Source organism: Rhamphochromis sp. 'chilingali' (genome assembly GCF_963969265.1).
Source record: "Rhamphochromis sp. 'chilingali' genome assembly, chromosome: 8".
NCBI lineage: Eukaryota > Metazoa > Chordata > Actinopteri > Cichliformes > Cichlidae > Rhamphochromis > Rhamphochromis sp. 'chilingali'.
The window spans coordinates 40,306,914-40,325,558 of record NC_137935.1 but is presented as its reverse complement, the minus strand read 5'-3'; the positions used below and the strand labels follow the sequence as shown (position 1 = coordinate 40,325,558).

Below are 18,645 nucleotides of genomic sequence, written 5' to 3'. Positions count from 1 at the left end.
AATGAAAGAAGTACAAAGCCTTTATTCTTATGTACAAATGCTAATAGCTAGATTGTTGTATGAGCTTATAGTTCTAATTTTGGGTTCAATCTGAGGTTACACGGGCCCAAACCAAACATGCATGGGTCCAACCTCACAATATTCAATGATTAACTGAATACTAACAAAATCTCAAATGAGATAAAACTCATTTCAAAGCTGCCTTTAACTAAAGATTTATGGATGGACACATTGTAACCTTAGAATGATACAACAGGGAGCATGTTGAGGTTCCAAATGGTTTGAGATCAGATTTGTTCCATTTAAATCACAAAGTGACTCTGAGTTATGACTTTAAGAAGTTGTTACATCGGATATCTGCATTCAGTCAAGTCAGATGACTTTTTTTTCATTATTTAGACAACTTCTTTAATTATTTGAGCTCAAACTCAACTCTCATGTCAACATCGTCACCTTCAGTAAGCAGGGTCAGTTTATAACGACCGTTTTCATCCACAACTCCAAGAGCTTTGTTGGGATCTTCTGAGAACACAAACTTAAACCTGTTAGTTCCAGAAAGGCGCGTCTGGTAGAACAAAGCCTTGTGAGTCGTTCCAGGGATGTCTGTGGGGGGCGTCTATGGACAGACATAAGGAGAAAAAGAGTAACAATCCCTGTGTCATCCTGACGCACTGCAGATCAAGTATAGTGGCCCTTTCACACGTGGAGATTAAACTGTTGTTTTCTTTTGAAGTTTTTACTGTATCAAATGTTCAGTATGTGTTTGTCACTTAATATCAGTTTGGTTGATCCTGATCAACTTACACATGAAACATGATTGTAAAGTATAATATACGCCATATTGCCAAAAGCATTGGCTCAACTGCTATCATACATACATATGAACTTGAGTGACATCCCATTCTTAAGGGGCTGCATCCTTCAGAGGCTGCATTTGAAGGCCGATTATGTCACAGCCAGGCGACGAAGGCTGCTCCAAGTGCGGCCAACAAATGCGTCCGTCACCTCCTAAAATTTGAAGGATGGGTCGGGTGTATCCTTCGTGGCCAAACCTATCCCAGAATTTCGTCTTGATGCATGCTCAATCATCCAGGTAAGTAAATCTCCAAAAGTTGATTCTGTTCATCTGGACGTAGCGTTTTGTGGGAGAAACGTTTCGTCACTCATCCAAGTGATGTCTTCAGTCTCAGCTGACTGCAGGTTTCAATCTTATAAACAGGACATTTGCATAATGACTGAAACCAGCCCACTGAAGGAACAATGGGCTGGGAGGTCAGTTCCTTAATCTTATGCAAATTCTCATTACCACTGATCAACAACCACTGACCAAAACCAAAAAAATGGCCATGAGTACCATTCACAGAGAGTTGGGGAATGGCTGCAATCACAGCGTAAGATGGTGACAGATGTACCCTTAGGCCCCTCCTCCATTCAGAGATGGTCTTTCCCTTTTCACGTAAATGGCCTCCTTGACTCGGCGCTCAAAACGGCGTTCCTCCCTGTCCAGGATGTTACATCCTCATCATTGAAAGATGACTGCAGCCATTCCCCAACATTCCCCAACTCTCTGTGAATGGTACAGGGTACGGCCATTTTCTCAGCCTCGCACTCTGTCTTCGAAGGATGCAGCCTATGAATTGACACATACCTTTAATCCATAGGTTTCAATATGATGTCAGCTAACTCTTTGCAGCTATAGCAGCTACCCCCAAGATTAAGGTGGGAATTGTTTTTTGTTTTGTTTTTTTACCATTGTTCCAGAAGTGCATTTGTGAGCCCAGAAACTAATGCTGATGAGGCCTGCTCACAGTCTGCTCTAATTTATCCCAAAGGTGTCCTGTCAAGTTGAGGTCAGAAATCTGTGCATGCCAGTCAAGTTCTTCCAAACTCCCTCAGCAAGGTCTTTATGGATCCTACTGCTGTGCAATCATGTTGGAACAGGAAGGGTCATCCTCAAACTGTTCCCACAAAATTAAGAGCGCTGAAATGTCCAAAATGTCTTGGCATGCTAAAGAGTTCCTTTGTGAGGTCAGAGACTCATTTTGGATGAGATGTCTGTGAAAGTTCCTTTGATTAGAACTAAGGTGCCGGACTCAATCGTGGACAACAACCCCACTCCACAGTCTCCTTCGTCTTCATGGAAACCCCCAAAAGTTGATTCTGTTCATCTGGACGTAGCGTTTTGTGGGAGAAACGTTTCGTCACCCATCCAGGTGACTTCTTCAGTCTCAGCTGACTGCAGGTTTCAATCTTATAAACAGGACATTTGCATAATGACTAAAACCAGCCCACTGAAGGAATAATGGGCTGGGAGGTCAGTTCCTTAATCTTAATTATGCAAAGTCTCATGACCATTGATCAAAGACCACTGATAAATGGCCATGAGTACCATTCACATTGTGACGTTTCTCCGACTGAAAACTCTACGTCCAGATGAACAGAATCAACTTTTGGGGATTTACTTAGCCGGATGATTGAGCCTGCATCAAGACGTTTCATGGAAACCCATTCCATGAAGCTCTCTACACACTGCTCTTCAGCTAATCTGACAGTCACATGAAGTTTGGAGGCACTATATGCCTCAAAATCCATTGAACCTGCTCTGTCATTTTCTGTGGCCTACCACTTTGTGGCTGAGTTCCTGAATGCAGTGATTTGAATGGGTGTGTCAATACTTCTGGTAATATATTTGTATATCAGGCAGCATTAACCGCATTACATTCAATACTGATATAATTTATATGCATATTTTATTTCTGTTAGGACTTCCAACTCCCAACTCTTGTGACAAAGTGTAATAAGTACTTGTTAAAAAAAAAAAGTACATCCTTATGGTGGGGTGTAGTTTGTGGTCTGATCCACTTTAAGAGTCTGGGATATCTGGCACGTTGTTAGGGGCCTTCAGTCCCTGTACAACCTGATTTGTATTGCCGGCAGCAAGTCGGACTTGTTTCTGATAGGTGGCAGATTCCGTCAGGGATGCCCTGTCACCACTTGTGTTTATAATTATTATGGACAACATATCTAGGTGTGGTGGGAGTCTCCACGTTAGCGACCTCGGGATTTCATCTTTGCTTTTTGCCAGGTCAAGGACAAATTACTACCCCAGGAAGGACGACGTGATTAGCGACAACTTTGCCAAATGTTTTTGAAAGCAGTTGTGAATTAGGCGTGAAATCCTCTAAAACAGTGGAAAGCAGGGAGGGTTATAATAAGCTGAGAGAAGATGCTGACTATTTTACAGTAACCTGGAGTGAAGAAATAGATTGATTTATAATAAAGTGAAGACGGGGGAGATGTCAGATAGAACCTCTTTAATGAATTTAGGAAAGTTATTGTAGGCTGAAGAGGAAGAAGTGGGCATATCAAGGAGACATGGAGGCATGGAAAGCAGAGTAAGCGGGATTCGTGAGTCTGCCGATGGTGTCAACCAGGAACGATGACAATCAATGTTAAATGAACTAGTAAAATAAGATGGTTTTATTCATCTAAAGAGCTGGTTGAACATGGGTAGTAACTCCTAAGCAGGAGGAGGTAGTGAACATGGAGATCAGTGATTTCTACCTGTGGTCAGCTTTTGCACACTCTTCTGTGGTAACAGATGTGATTGGTGCTCCAGGGTGAAAGATTGGCGCTAATCTGGCTTTTATCAGTTCTCCACAGTCCAGAACTGATAAACATTGAATATTAAACCAATTAACTAGATCGTTAACATCCGAAAAATGAGGTGTAGATAGAGATTAGAGAGGAAAGCTGACAGGCCAAGAGCAAAATCCAGATCCACTGTGGGCTCACCAACATGTTGCACCAAAAGTGAATGATTTTGCAATGTTAAGATACATTTCCGTATCTATGCAGTTAGAGATTATCAGTATGTAATTTTAAGTCTCCTATCACAATGATTCTGAAAATTGCTGTAGGTGTCATGGTCCTGAGTCTGACGACTCAGTGTTTGGTGTTTCTTTATATCATCCTATGTTCTTGTTTATTCTGTTATGTCTTTTGTTTTATGCCTGCCTGTGTTCCCTCGTCTGTCCACGGTGTCTGCTTGTAAGTCTGTTAAGTTCAGTGTCTTCTCAGGTCCTCTGTGTCTGTTAGTTTCCTGTTTTATTCTGAAAGTCCTTGTCTCATGTGGGTGCATTCAGTTTACGTTTCCCCTGTCTCATCAGATGGGATTTCTTCCAGCTGTGTTTCCCTCCTGTCTCCCATCCCCTGATCACTGCTGTGTGCATTTAAGCCCTGTGTGTTCTCCTGTTGCTGGTTTGTCTGCGTTCATGTCCTCCGTCATTCTGAGTGATTTCCCTGCGTCTGTCTGCGTGTCTCTGTCTCTGTCCGGTTATCATTTCAGGTTTGCTTTTTAGTTTTCCCAGTTGAGGTTACTCTGTTCTGTTTCTCGCCTTGTGTATTTGTTCCACCTCCCTCAATAAAGCCTCCTCACTTCGGAGGTGCCTGCGTTTTGGGTCCTTAAATAATTCCACACGACTGCTGCCCCAGCCGTGACCGTAGGGTTTGGGAGATCAGTATATAACAGAACGTCAAAGTGGATCTTTATGCTGACTTTAAAAAATCCAGTAATTCAAAAGAATGAAATGAGTCAAGCGTAAACTGAACTCATGTTACTCTGTTCTTCAAAGCAAGGAGCAGAGAGAGAGAGAGAGGTGGAAATCAGGTGGACTGAAAGATGTTTTACCAGCATCTAACAGCAACACTTGTTCCTGTAATCACCATCTAAACTGTTATTGGGGAAAAGCCTTGTTCAAACCACCTGTTCAACAAGTTCCAGCATGAAGAGAAGGTATGTAGCTGCCAGTCAGCGTTTAACACAGTGAAAGCCTTCAGTAACTTTACAGCAGCTAAAATGAAAGCAGACTGTTAACTTTGTGTGATGCAATATTTAAATCAGGCAGCTTGCTGAAGGCTGCCGGCAGCCATCCCATTTTATATACCTGCAACGAGCAGAGGTGAATCTAAAGGGGGCATGGAGTGCAGTAGATCCCATTTTTTCAGGGCTTTGGTAACATTGTTTTGGAATAAAAATGAACTTTATTAATTAAACTGTATTTGTTTTTAAAAATATAAAAAGGTTTTTATGGGCCAGTAAAATTACAGTTACTGATACACTGGATTCTTATTATTTTCTAAACCATCAGACTGCCCAGTTTTCTGCAGCACAGGCCAAACCACAGAGATAAGAGTATACTGCTGATTAACTTTGAATGTCAGCTTCAACGCATTGAGCAAAATGCTTCCAGTACAGATGTTATCTTTTTGTTTTTAATGTGAAATGAGATGAATATCAGAATAACTGCGAGTGCACTAAAACCAACTCGTGATTTCTTGTACTTACCATTGGTACAGCTTGAATTTTGTGCTCCTCACAACATACCACCATTGTCTGGTCATTCTTTAGGGTATATATCATGACTGGCATCTTTTCCTTATTGTTTAGAGTAGAGCTCCGATAGGTCCAGATGCAGAGTTTCTTCTCTGAAGAGGAAACAAGGACAAGCAAGAGCAGCATGTCATTCAGCTATGTCTTGTTTTAAAGAACAAAGGTGATGATATCCTGCTGTTCTGTTCGTCTATATGTGTCAGTTTGTTCTGTGCGCAAAACAGGACCAAACTGCAGCGCTCCACAAACTTATTTGTTCAGCTTTTAATGGACCGACCAATTTAAAATCCTGGGGTCACGTTTTGACAGGCAGCAGCTGTAGTGACTGCAGATTTGGACATATGGTATTATTATATCTATTATATTTGGGACTCACATTAACACTAAACTTAGCTACATGTTAGGGTTGAAATTCCACCACATTGAGAGAGACTCACTGCAGAGGCAGCTGGTCATGTTGCTGGTTGCTGTAATCATTTCTAATGTGAATCCCGCTCCACAGTGTAGACCTCTGCAGTCGTTCTACAAATGCATTGTTCACTTAAAGGTACAGTCAGTGGTCTTTACTTCCATCCACTTAAACAATTCAGGGTCGCAGGGAGCTGGAGCCTCTCCCAGCTGCCACAGGATGAGAGGCAGGGTACCCCCTGGACAGGTCACCAGTGTGTCACAGAGCTAACACAGAGACACACAACCACTCACATATAGGTGTGAATAATCGTTTAACCTAACCCCACTAATTGCAGGTCTTTGACTGCGGGAGGAAGCCGGAGTATCCGAAGAGATCCCACACAGAAACGGGAGATCATGCAAACTCCACATAGAAAGGCCCTGGCTAAAGAGTGGATTCAAACCCAGGACCTTCTTGCTGTGAGGCGACACTGCTAACCACCGTGCTGACCCTTTTTTTTTTTTTTACTTTATTAACAGTTATGCTGCGATAGGTGTAGGCTGCTGGGCGATTGCATGATGCATCGAGTACTTCTTCTTCAGTCACCTTTCTCACTCACTATGTGTTTATACATCTCTGTGCATTAAGTCATTAGCGACTTACATTACTGAATGAACAAGAAACGCTCATCACGGGAGATCGTGCATCACGGGAAGCCCCAGCAGCCGAGGCTTATTGCAATGTAATTAAGGGAGGATTTGGGGTCACCTGATCCAGCCCTGCCTGACTAAGCAGACAAATGTCCATCAACATGCGTCAACAGCTTTATTCTCTCAGCAAGTTGCTTTATTCTTAAAAAATTTCAACAATTACAATGTTGAAGAAGCTAGTGCACAAGCTCTTTTTTTTTTTTTTGGAATACTTTATTGATATTGATTATTGGGCACCTGGGGAGCAGTGTGTAGGGACAGTACCTTTGTTCAGGGGTATCGAACCCCTGCCCTTCTGATCATGGGGCCACCACTCTACCTACTGAGCCTGCCAAGTTCAACCAAACTGAACTGAAAAGTCAGTAACCATAACAACAAGAACTCTGGTCTTACCACAGCAGGTCTGGAGCACGAATGTGTCTTCTTGGTTTAAAATCAGGTATCCAGCACCGTTCTTGCTCTCAATGGACCAATGATACTCTCCTGACTTTCTGAAATTATCCTCCTCAAAATCTGTATTTTTGAGAGAACAACACGACGATGAGCTTCACATCACGCCTCACAATACTACTCTGCTATCATATTCTAAAATGAAATTAAAAAAGAGAAATATTAAAATCCTTTACCCGGTGAAGCCACTTTTAGATTTTCAGAGGACGCGTTCACATTTTGAAAAAAAGACAATAGAAATAAAATTTAAATAATTGCATAATTAACCTATAATAATGACATGATTAAATGTACAGACTGCGCAACTACTGAGAAAGTATAAAATGCCTTTTACCTTCAAAGTAGAAGGAATCCTCAGCTGTATCCAAAAACTCAACATTGATGCAGCTGCTGGACGCCATCAGGTAGACTAACACAAACACAGTCCTTTGTTGGTTAATGAATGCACAGTAAATCCTAGTTAAAAACATTTATAACCAAAGCCACTTGTGCTGAACGCTGTGTACAGCTGTCTACACACAAGAACCAAATATCCATGCTTCCATCCATCCATTACTTCAGTGGACCTCGCTCTTATTTTGAAAATCCATTCAATAACCAGCTGGCGCTCTGGCTCTACAAAGCTCTGCATCATGTTTACACATTTTAATAAAAATGTTGGTTGCTCTTTTATCTTAGCTGCACAAAAGTAAAGGAAAGTGTTAAAAACGATGAAAACTGTCCACTGCCATCTGTCAAGGTCTCTCTGCTGACTCTTTTTTGACACACTCATTCCCTCTGTGGTGAACGCTGCTCTTGCTCTGAGTAGTTTTTCAACCAATCAGCATCCTGTCTACACACAGTATCATAACCTGTCAGGATATGGGCAGCAGACACCAAGGGGGGGTCTCATGAATTTCGTTTTGTGGCAACTTTCAAACATGATATGTGCTGTGATGTGTTGCATGCTTTAATCTCTTGATCGCTTTCTGTTGCACACGTCTTTGAAGATGTTGAAGTCAAAGTTCTTTGACTGCAAAAATGTTCACATGCAGCTAGTGTAACTGTATCTAGCAGCATGCAGGGAAAAGGATGTTATAAACTGACCATGAATATCACAAAGATAAAGCTGATAAAGAAAGTCCTTAAAGTGCATAGAATAACTGTACAGGTAAATGTGACCTGTGGCCTAAAATTCATTAAGAGTAGGAAGGAGCTATGCCATGCTTCATTCAGTGCTTTCAGTAATGGACGAGTTACCAGCTTGCTCTTTTAAAATGCATTCCCCAACAATGGAAATAAAAAAGAATCTACATTGTACTTTAAAAATACTTGAAATGTAAGAAGCAGTGAAACGTGGCACCTGGAGACAAGTTTAAACAAAAACTCTGGACATGACCTGGTTATGTGCTCAGAGTATGTTACCATGGTAATACAGCCAGGTAAAAATAGAGATACATCACTCCTCTAGAGAACAGGAACTACAAACCTCACTCTGGGGAATGTCACTTCTTCTCATCGCAACCAAACACGCACAGAGCACTATACAAATAAGTGACAAGAAAGAAAACAAAGTCCTAGTAAGGTGCACAACCTAACATTTATTTTCCAAGTTTCCTGAACTCTTCTGGACACATGAACAGCATTCCTTCAAAAGATCTTTGCTACTTTATTAGTAACAGTGATGAGGTAGAATAGAATAGAATTCAACTTTATTGTCATTGCACATGCACAGGTACAGGGCAACGGAATGCAGTTTGCATCCATCCAGAAGTGCTTTAGTGATATAGATATATTACAAATAGAGCTGGGCGATATGAGATTTCTTCATGTCACGATGTTTTTTTCATTTCAGGCGATAACGATATCTATCACGATATCAGCCAAATAACTATATTTGTAAGATTTAAATGTGCCGTTGCTCACAAGTAAAATGTGAAATAATCAGCAGCTTGTTTTTATTTAAATATTTATTTCCCATAATAAGTTCAACAGGGTAGATGTACTTAAGGAACATGAGACTTTTTCAGATAAATAAAGGCAAATATTGCAAACTACACAAAAGGCAGCCGCTAAAGCGTTTAAGTTTCAAAATAGAACAAACGAAACAGACTAAATTGTCAATTCCACTTAGAAACAAAATATTAATTCTAAAAATAAATCTTAGTTTGTTTTACAGAAGAACAGACAAAACTGACTAACTTTTGTCAATATCAAATAAACTGAGAACTAAAAGGAAATTCTCAATCTCTCCTTGTTGTATAGCTTAGCTTTTCAAACAGTTTTAACAGTTACTTTAGTCTGACAAAAGCCGAATGACGAATCAGCGCTTCCAGTCAGAGACTGAGCTGCACCGCTTTATTGTATTTCCAGACTTGCTTTCGGCACATTTACAGTGCAGCTACTCTGTTTTTGTCAGACTTGAAATAGCAGAAATACCTTCACACTACAGAACTTCTGTGGCTCTTCCGGCGTTGGAACCGTCAACTGTTTTCTCTTCGGTAACCTTCGGTCACGCTCGGTTGATGTTTCTCTAGTCGGCGCACTCATTTCCTCCATTACCGCTGGCTGCTTCCCAAACAAATACACATGTGCGGCACATAACAAGTCACGTGACGTGACGGCTGTGATTGGTTTGGCTCTGCGCTACTTAATTTGGATTGGCTGTTCTTTTTTTTCTTTTTTAAAGAGGACAAGAGAGATGAGGCCTATCGCAATAGTTTAAGTCAAAGGAGCTTGCAAAGAAAAGCATCTGGACTTCTTTAAGTTGCTTGAAGACGTTTCACCTCTCATCCGAGAAGCTTCTTCAGTTCTAAGGTCAAATGGTGGAGAGTCCCAGATATAAACCTAGTGGGAGTTTCCCCCCACAGAGGGACAAAAGGACCCCCTGATGATCCTCTAATCGCCTGAGCCAAGGTGGGAAACTGGGCGTGGGTCCCAATCAGCCAGAGTTTCGGGTGTGCTCATTGTGAAACCTGGCCCCACCTTATCATGCGAATTCCTGAGGTCAGATGGCCCAGGATGTGAGTGGGCGTTAAGGCGTCTGGGAAGGATCTCAAAACTGGATTATAGATGGCAGAGAGTTGGTGTCGTAAACCCCCGCCTCTGTTCAAAGATGGTCGCTCACAGTGGACATAGATGCTTCTTTCACTCCTCTTTCAAACCATCTGTCCTCTGTCCAAAATGTGAACATTGGCATCCTCAAAGAGTGTCCTTTATCCTTAAGATGCAGATGGACTGCTGAGTCTTGTCCTGTGGAGGTGGCTCTTCTGTGTTGTGCCATGCGCTTGTGAAGTGGCTGTTTGGTCTCTCCGATGTAGAGGTCTGGGCATTCCTCGCTGCACTGTACAGCAAACACCACATTGTTATGTCTGTGTTTTGGCGTTTTGTCTTTCGGGTGAACCAGTTTCTGTCTGAGTGTGTTGCTGGGTCTGAAATGCACTGGGATGTCGTGCTTGGAGAAAACTCTCCTGAGTTTCTCTGATACGCCGGCTACATAGGGGATGACAATGTTGTTGCGTCTGTCCTTCTTATCCTCCCTCGCTGGTGTCTGGTCTTCTTTTCTGTGCCTCTTTGCTGACTGAGAACCTTCACAGACGCAATAGTTAAACTTTTCTATCGAGGAAAAGTTATTTCGCAACACATATCGTTATCGTTCTATCGCTCAGCTCTAATTACAATATATATTAACAATAATATAGATATGTGAGTATATTACAGAAATGGGTCCTTACTTTTCCAAGATGGCGCCAGTGTGCACGGCAAGCCGTCTTTGGGTCCGTCTTCCTGAGTGTTGTTTTCTCTTTGTTTTATTACTTTCTATATGCTTTCCGGATGTTACTGCCCTGATTGCCTATGATCGACAAACTCTTTTAAATCTTCGACCCTTGAATCACAAAAAGCCGGATCTATATTGGAACTTAGGGAATTTTTCCCAGTCTCGACCACATACTTCCGCCTGCACGGATTACCTGCCTCTTTTTACACCGCACAAGAAACGATATAGGAAACGGGGTAAGCGGAGTGGTTTTCGCGTTCGTATTAAAGCTTACCTAAAAGCACATGGAGTGATTGGCTACTGCTCCATTATTGACAACCTGTGGCCCTCCCAGCATACCTTCAGACTGTGTCGTCATCGATGGATTCGCTATGCTGGCCAGCAAGCCCATTCGGTTCTACCAGCTGAGTGTCCACCTGTATGGAGCTGGAAGCGGGCCTCTGGAGGAGGTGTGGATTACAGTAATCTTCGTCGGCTGGGACGTGCTCCCAGTAGCGTCAACGAGGCTACGCTCCGTATGGCACTGCTAAACACTAGGTCACTGGTGAACAAGTCCTTCGTTGTAAATGACTTTTTTCTTGTATCAAGGCTGGATGTCCTGTTTTTAACAGAGACCTGGATTCGCCCTTGTGAGTCCTCTTCCTTTTCGGAACTTCTTCCACTGGACTGTGCTTTCTTTAATTCTCCTAGGACCGCGGGCAGGGGTGGAGGGCTAGCCTCGGTTTTTAGAAGTAAATTCCGAGTGCGGCAACTGCCTCCCACCTTGCACTCCAGCTTTGAAGTACAACTACTGGAGTTGTCCGGTTCCCCCCAGACCCTCTGTGCGGTGGTGTATCGACCTCCGAAGCGCAACAAGGACTTTATCCGTGAATTTGCTGATCTTCTAGGAATTATTTTCTTAAGTTATGATCGTGTACTTATTTGTGGTGATTTTAATATTCATATATGCTGCGAGGAGGACCTATTGGCAAAGGACTTTCTTGCCCTTATTGACTCTTTTAATATTACTCAGTGGGTGAGGAAATCAACCCACATTAAAGGGCATATGCTGGACTTGGTATTGTCGTATGGACTGGACATTTGCATCACAGACATCAATGATGCTGGGATTTCGGATCATTTCCCAGTTATGTTTGATGTTCAGTCATGCAATATGGAATTGAACTCTGAGGGTCCACCGAGCCTATCACGTCCGATTAATTCTGAGGCTGTTGCTCTTTTTTCTGCGGCCTTTGCCAATTCTTTTGGTTATGAAGACATCAGTAATGCACCTCTCTCGGTTGATGGCGTAGTCAACTCTTTCATCTCTATATGTACTTCTATTTTGGATACTGTGGCTCCAGTAAAGATTCGACACCGTAAAACCTCACGCCAACCTTGGCTAAATGAATCCATCCTCGCTCTTAGACGTGAATGTCGTCGAGCTGAGAGAAGATGGAAAAAAGATCAACTTCAGGTGTCCCTTGACATCCTGCATATGAGCCGGTCTAAATTCCAGAAGGCTGCCAAAATGGCAAAAACTTCTTTTTTATCTAACATTATTGCGAATAACAGCCATAATCCTCGAGTCCTGTTTAAAATCTTTAATTCAGTGGTTAATCCCTGTTCGGATGTTTCAGTGGGTGCCTCCCCGGCCCTCTGCGAAAAATTTCTAAATTATTTTATAGATAAAATCTCATTGTTAAGGGCCACACATTCTTTGGTAGTAAATCAAGCCCCAGCTTCTGAATGTTCAACGGTTTTCCAACAGTTCGAACCTGTGTCATTTTTTACTTTAAAGGAAATAATTAATAATCTGAGAAGCTCAAATTCTTTGCACGACATTATTCCCTCTCATATCATTAAGGATGCATTGAATACAATCGAGTCTTGTATTTTATTTCTAATGAACTTCTCACTGTCATCTGGCTATGTTCCGACTGTCTTTAAACATGCAGTCGTGCAACCTGTCATCAAGAAAAGTACCCTTGATCGTAACATTTTAGCTAATTACAGGCCGATTTCTAAACTTCCTTTTATGTCAAAAGTCTTAGAGAAAATAGGTCTGTAGTTGCCGAAGCACTATTTAGAGAGAAACGGTATAAGTGATAAATTTCAGTCTGGATTTAGACCGCGTCACAGCACCGAAACTGCCCTACTAAGAGTCTTTAATGACCTTCTCTTAATTGCTGACTCTGGGCGCTCTGCGGTCTTAGTACTATTGGATTTGACCTCAGCCTTTGATACGGTTGAGCATGATATCCTTTTGGCAAGATTGGAACATGTAGTAGGCCTCAAAGGAAATGTTTTATCTTGGTTTAAATCATATTTTTCTGAGAGGTCGTTCTCCGTCTCGATGGGAAAATATTCCTCTTCTTCTGCCCGTTTCCGCTGTGGTGTGTCCCAGGGCTCGGTATTGGGTCCTGTGTTGTTTTCTCTCTATATGTTGCCCTTGAGCTCCATTTTTGAAAAACACAATGTCTCTTTTCACTGTTACGCTGATGATATTCAAATCTACCTTCACCTGACTGGGGATGCTTTATCCTCACCACATCCTCTGTTTGACTGTCTGAGTGATGTCAAGGACTGGTTATCACGTAACTTTCTTACTTTAAATGGAAAGAAGACAGAAATTATTGTTTTTGACCGAAATATGCCTCTGGGACAATTGACTGGCACATTTGGGCCTGTTGCTAACTACCTTACTGATACTGCCAGGAATCTTGGAGTTTTCATGGATAGTTCCTTCAAACTTGACAAACAGGTCTCTACTGTGGTAAAAACTAGCTTTCATCAACTACGCCTAATCTCTAAGGCTAAACCCTACATACCACACAAAGATATGGAGAAACTCATTCATGCTTTCATTACGTCAAGACTGGACTATTGTAACTCACTCTACTTGGGTCTACAATCTTCTCTTCTGCAGCGTCTGCAGCTGGTCCAGAATGCCGCAGCACGTCTCTTGACCGGCACTAGAAAGTTTGACTCTATCACCCCTGTTCTGAAAAATTTACACTGGCTTCCTATCAAATATCGAATTGATTTTAAAATTCTATTGTTTACTTATAAAATTTTGAACAATATGGCACCTGACTACTTAGCTGATCTCCTCTGTCTGTACAGCCCTCAGAGAGCACTAAGATCATCGGGCCAACTGCTCTTGGTGCAACCTAGGTCTCGGCTGAAGACCAGAGGAGACCGTGCCTTTGCCGTTGCTGCACCCAGGCTATGGAATACTCTCCCTCTTCATATTCGCCCGTCAGATTCCATTCAGTCTTTTAAATCACGTTTAAAGACGTATTTGTTTGATCTGGCATTTAAGGCGAATTAGGGTAATTTACATCTGGCTCTGTATTTAGATTATGTAATTATCTTATATTTTATATATTTGTAATTTATATTTTATTGTGATTTTATTTGTACTGCGATTTTAATGGAAAGCACTTTGGTGTACTTCGGTCTTAAAAATGTGCTATATAAATAAATTTTGATTGATTGATGGTATGTTATAATGTACACGGTATGATGTATGTTGTGAATATTCTATAACTATAAGTATGTACAGGCTGTAGTGAGTACAAGCTGTGTACAGGCTATGAACAGGATATAAATATAAAATAAAAAACTATACAGAAATCTGAGGTCTAATGCATCAGGCCACAGGATGAGCAGGTGTTAAGTTGTGTCATTAATGTGCATTAGCGGTCACCTTGATAGAATAAATCAGCCATGCTGTAAAGGCCAGGTCAGTGCATAGACTAAAGTATTTTGTATCAATTGTAAGAAGTGAAAGTGACATCAGAGAGCCTTCACAAAGTTCAAACACTTCAGACAATGAGGCACGCCTGTCCTCTTATTATCCTGAATTTCAAGTCCATTCCAAGTTAGCTTTGGCGATGCCAAAATAAACAACTATAGGTGTCTAATCCACTGGTACAGAGAGTCAAACAGAGACGAAAGAAAGCAATAAAACACCATCCCCAAAGGTTGATTCTGTTCTCTGGATGTAGCGCTTTCAGCGGGAGAAACGTTTCGTCACTCATCCAGGTGACTTCTTCAGGTTTCCCCAACCTTATAAACAGGACACTTACATAATGACTGAAACCAGCCCACTGACTAACAATGTGCTGTGAGGTAACTAGTTTCAGTATTTATACAAATGGGCTGTTTAAAAATTGGGGAAACCTGCAGTCAGCTGAGACTAAAGGAGAATAAGTATATTAAAATATATTAATTTAAAAAAGAAAAAAATGCTAAATTAAAAGGCTTGAGTAGTGTGGTTAACAGTCAATATCTACAGGGGATTAAACGCTGGTTAAACATATTACATTCAGTTATTCTCATAGATGATAATCTGAGCAGCTGCTCAACCTGCCTGGTTTTAGAGCAGACATGGTCAGAGCTGCCGTCTTCTCAGAAGGAATACGCACACAAATTTGGAAAAGTTGGCTGGATTTGTACGAAATGAAAGGGCTGGTAATGGACAGATGCAAGGATACTGATGTTTAAACCCTCGTGTAATAAAGAAGATGGATCAATTTGTTTCACTAACTCATCTATACAAGGCATTTTATAGAGGGTACAGCAGCCGTGGCTGTTTGTCTTGGAACAACTGTGATCTCCACATTTGGACTTTTTTCTTGAAATAGACTTACAGCTTTATTCACAAAATGATCGATAATATGTGTTCTAAATGTGGCCCTAAATTCCTTTGTTGCATTCATTTGTATCTATGTTTAGATTTGACAGGGCGAGTACTGTTTGCTCTACTTGTCCTGACGAAACACCTCTGTTCTAACCGCTGCCAAATAAGACCACACTGAGAGAGAAATATATTAGACCTTATCACCTTATCATGTTTTCCATCTGAGAGTATTCAAGCCCACTTCCTTGCGCAGGGGCCATGCTAATCTTCTCTGTATCATATCCAATTTAGCGTACGCGCTTGCCAAAGCCCACTTCCACTCCATATCTACTTCTGCCAGTGCCCACCCACAGTGGTCAAGCCCACCTCTGCCCTCAGCCATCACCTTTTATTAATACTATTCCCCAAGTTGGCTCAAGGCAGTATCTTTGCCTCTTTGAAAAGTGAGAGCGCTGCAGTCATCAGACGCCCGGTGTTACAGCTGTATAACACAACACATTCAGGTGATTCCTCCTCGCGGGTTCTTCACGCGTGTCGTAGCATCACAGAAGATAAAGGCGTGTTTACAAGCCTGTTATGCTGAGCCCGATGACCCATAATGCCACACAAAAGTTCCCCCATAAAGTCAGCTTTCAGCAAACTTCAGTCTGTTTAGGATTCGTTCCTTCGGGTCAGTGTTATAACCCTCCGCCCCCCAAAAATGCTTTTTTATTCGACATGTGTGTGAATGTTTCGTGGTCCGCCATTAACCTCAGCTGATAGTCCGAATTTAGACAGCGAAAGCTTCGTGACGTTCCTGTTTATCGGTCACGGAGCTCGGAGTAAAAAAACACTAATAGCATGCATATTTACGTTTCGCCACGACTGTGACCGGACGCCTTCCAGTCACGTTTGCAGCTTCAACCATAAATAGAACCATCACATACCTTTGGAGATGCTTTGAAAACCTGCAGAAGTTGTCTTTGTCCTCGGAAGGTCTGCGCTTACTTCCCTTTGAATGGCAGAGAAATGAGCCCGTTTGTAGGAGGAGAAAGCTGCACCTCACCCCGTTACTGTGCCTTCATATGTTTCTTTCCCTCAACGTGTTACAGCGTCACACTTTCTCTGCGTGTGAGAGACGGACAGCAGGGCGGGGCTTTCAAGTCTAACGGCGGAAGTAAAAAAGGAAGGAATCGAGATTAAGTGAAAAAAAAATCCTATTTCTTGTTTCATTTTCTCTGGTCTCAAACCAGTTCACGTCGAATTGTAACTTGATTGAATTTATGTACTGCTTACTGCCTATAAATATAGTGCAAAAGTCTTGAGTGCAGTCTTGTTGAGTCACAAACTTTCTTATAATTTTTAAAGTGGTCCTGGCAAGTACTTGTCCAGGCTTTCTGAAAGTCACTCAGAGTTTACCGGTTTTTAACTCACCGTCAGCCCAGAAGCTTACCACTTCCACGGTGTCACGCTTCCTCCTGTCCTCTCTCGCTTTCTCTCTCTGACGTGTCTGAGAATGAAATGGTGGGCGTGGTCTCTTCTATCGGGAATCAATGCAGTATTTAAACTGATATCTACCACCACCATTCCTTGCCAGAGAGCAGCAGAGTGGTTTTTAGTATATATGAAATGAGAGAGGCTCGCTGGTGGATTCAGGACCAAGTGCAAACTCATTCACTCATGTGCAGTGATTTAACAGCACCATTGTTCACTATCCGGTCGTTAAGTCTGACGTCACTAGCCGTGTCTGGACCTAAACTCCGCTGCAGGTCCATATATCAAACGATCACTATGGCATTACTGAGAGTTAAAAACTGTCTAAAGTCTTTCATCTTTAATAAAATGATCAGCGTTCTGCTCTACCAGGTGTAACAATTGAGTTTAACATCCAGGCATCCATGAAAACGGAATTTATGACATTTAACAGAGTTAGAAGTTAGCAGGGAGTTAGCTCGCTAGCTTCTATCTAAATACAATATAGCATGTCCTGACTGCGGGGTTTTGGAAACAAATTCAAACGTACAGCTCTGCTATCACTTCCAACATAAATGAAGACAGAAAACTAAACAGCAGTGACGTTTGTAGGGTTACTGAAGTTGGGCTAGCTGCTATATAATGATGTGCTACGTGACCGCTAGCGACACAGCTATGTTAGCATAATATAAACAAGCTAACTTTTTTTCCACTCAATAAAAGTTAACGTGAGTGTTCTCGGTGGTCAGAAACAAATGTAATCGCATGGCAGGATGCTGTAAAAGGACCAAACTTCAGCCAGGAGAACAACTGAGATAATCCATCCACAATACGAGGTTAGTCATTCATATACTGCTGCATGGGCTGGGCTGTAGTTACATCCAGGGGCGATTCTAGGATCAGAGCTTTGGGGGTGCTGAGCACCCAGAGAGCTGCCCAGCCAGGCAAGATCAACTTTACACATCACGATGAGACATCTTCCCTGTCTCTGTCAGTCCCTGCATCCTTAAATGTCTCCAGTTGTCCCGAGTTCTCTCTGTCTGTCTCCTTGGTGCATTTAAACCCCTGTTCCTCCCTGTCCTCATCATTTGTTATCTTCGTCTCCGCTATCAGTCACCATAATTTTACCATCTCTGTGCAAGTCTGCAAATTTCTTTATTGAATCACAAGATTCTTAAATTCATCAGGTCTCTCTGTGCCTGGGTCCTCGTTACAAAACATGACATCACTGTTTTGTACATTTTAACAATTTAATCCCACATTTGTGAAAGAAAAGCAAAACACTTTTTTGAAAAGTCTGTAACAAAACCATCAAATCTGATAAAGGTTATTTAAATGCTGCTAAAGAAGAATGGATTGGAATAAAAAAATACATATGCTAACCTTCATTACTGGTTTATTAATAATGAATGATGCTCATAGTGAGTAAAAAGTAAACTGAGTGCATTTTTTGGACAGAGATTCACTTTTAATGTGTATGTATAATATAATACAGATACATAAAAAACACTCCAAAAACAGAAGAAATTATTACAAATAAATTATTACAAAATATTAATAAAAAAACTATAAAAATGTAGGCAACTTTGCCTGTGGTAGAATGTATACAATGCATGAAAAATCTTTACTGCAGATACTAATTTTGTGTTGTAAGATTTATGACTTTCATGCTTTGGTGCTTGGGAGAGCTTGACCTTTTATCAGGTGGTCCACACTGTAAAAAGTGTGAGAAACACTGATAAGTGTGTGTGTGCTTTTGGAAAACATTTAAAGCTGCTGTACAGAATCTTTGAAACAAGCTTAAAACATTTGTAGAAACAGAGCATCTGCTTCTCTTTACAGCTGCTCGCTCCACCAGGGCTGTTT

The 18,645-nt window shown here is 41.6% G+C and overlaps 1 protein-coding gene across 3 annotated transcripts; it reads right to left on the bottom strand.

Moving 5' to 3' along the window:
* Window positions 1–2: 2 nt before the first annotated feature.
* LOC308400828 (uncharacterized protein) lies at window positions 3–16,797 on the bottom strand. 3 transcript variants are annotated; one of them, XM_080888813.1, is made up of 7 exons: window positions 16,741–16,797; window positions 16,254–16,471; window positions 7,278–7,352; window positions 7,120–7,131; window positions 6,887–7,006; window positions 5,348–5,487; window positions 3–616 (listed from the first exon to the last, which is right to left on the bottom strand). In XM_080888813.1, exons 3-7 carry the CDS (start codon window positions 7,342–7,344, stop codon window positions 413–415), a joined length of 543 nt encoding a protein of 180 aa, XP_080744939.1. In that variant the 5' UTR covers window positions 7,345–7,352; window positions 16,254–16,471; window positions 16,741–16,797; the 3' UTR covers window positions 3–412. The 3 variants fall into 3 exon arrangements, with proteins under 3 accessions (XP_080744939.1, XP_080744940.1, XP_080744941.1); XM_080888814.1 differs by lacking the exon at window positions 16,741–16,797 and having other exon boundaries at window positions 16,254–16,582; XM_080888815.1 differs by lacking the exons at window positions 16,254–16,471; window positions 16,741–16,797 and adding an exon at window positions 8,412–9,033.
* Window positions 16,798–18,645: the final 1,848 nt, after the last annotated feature.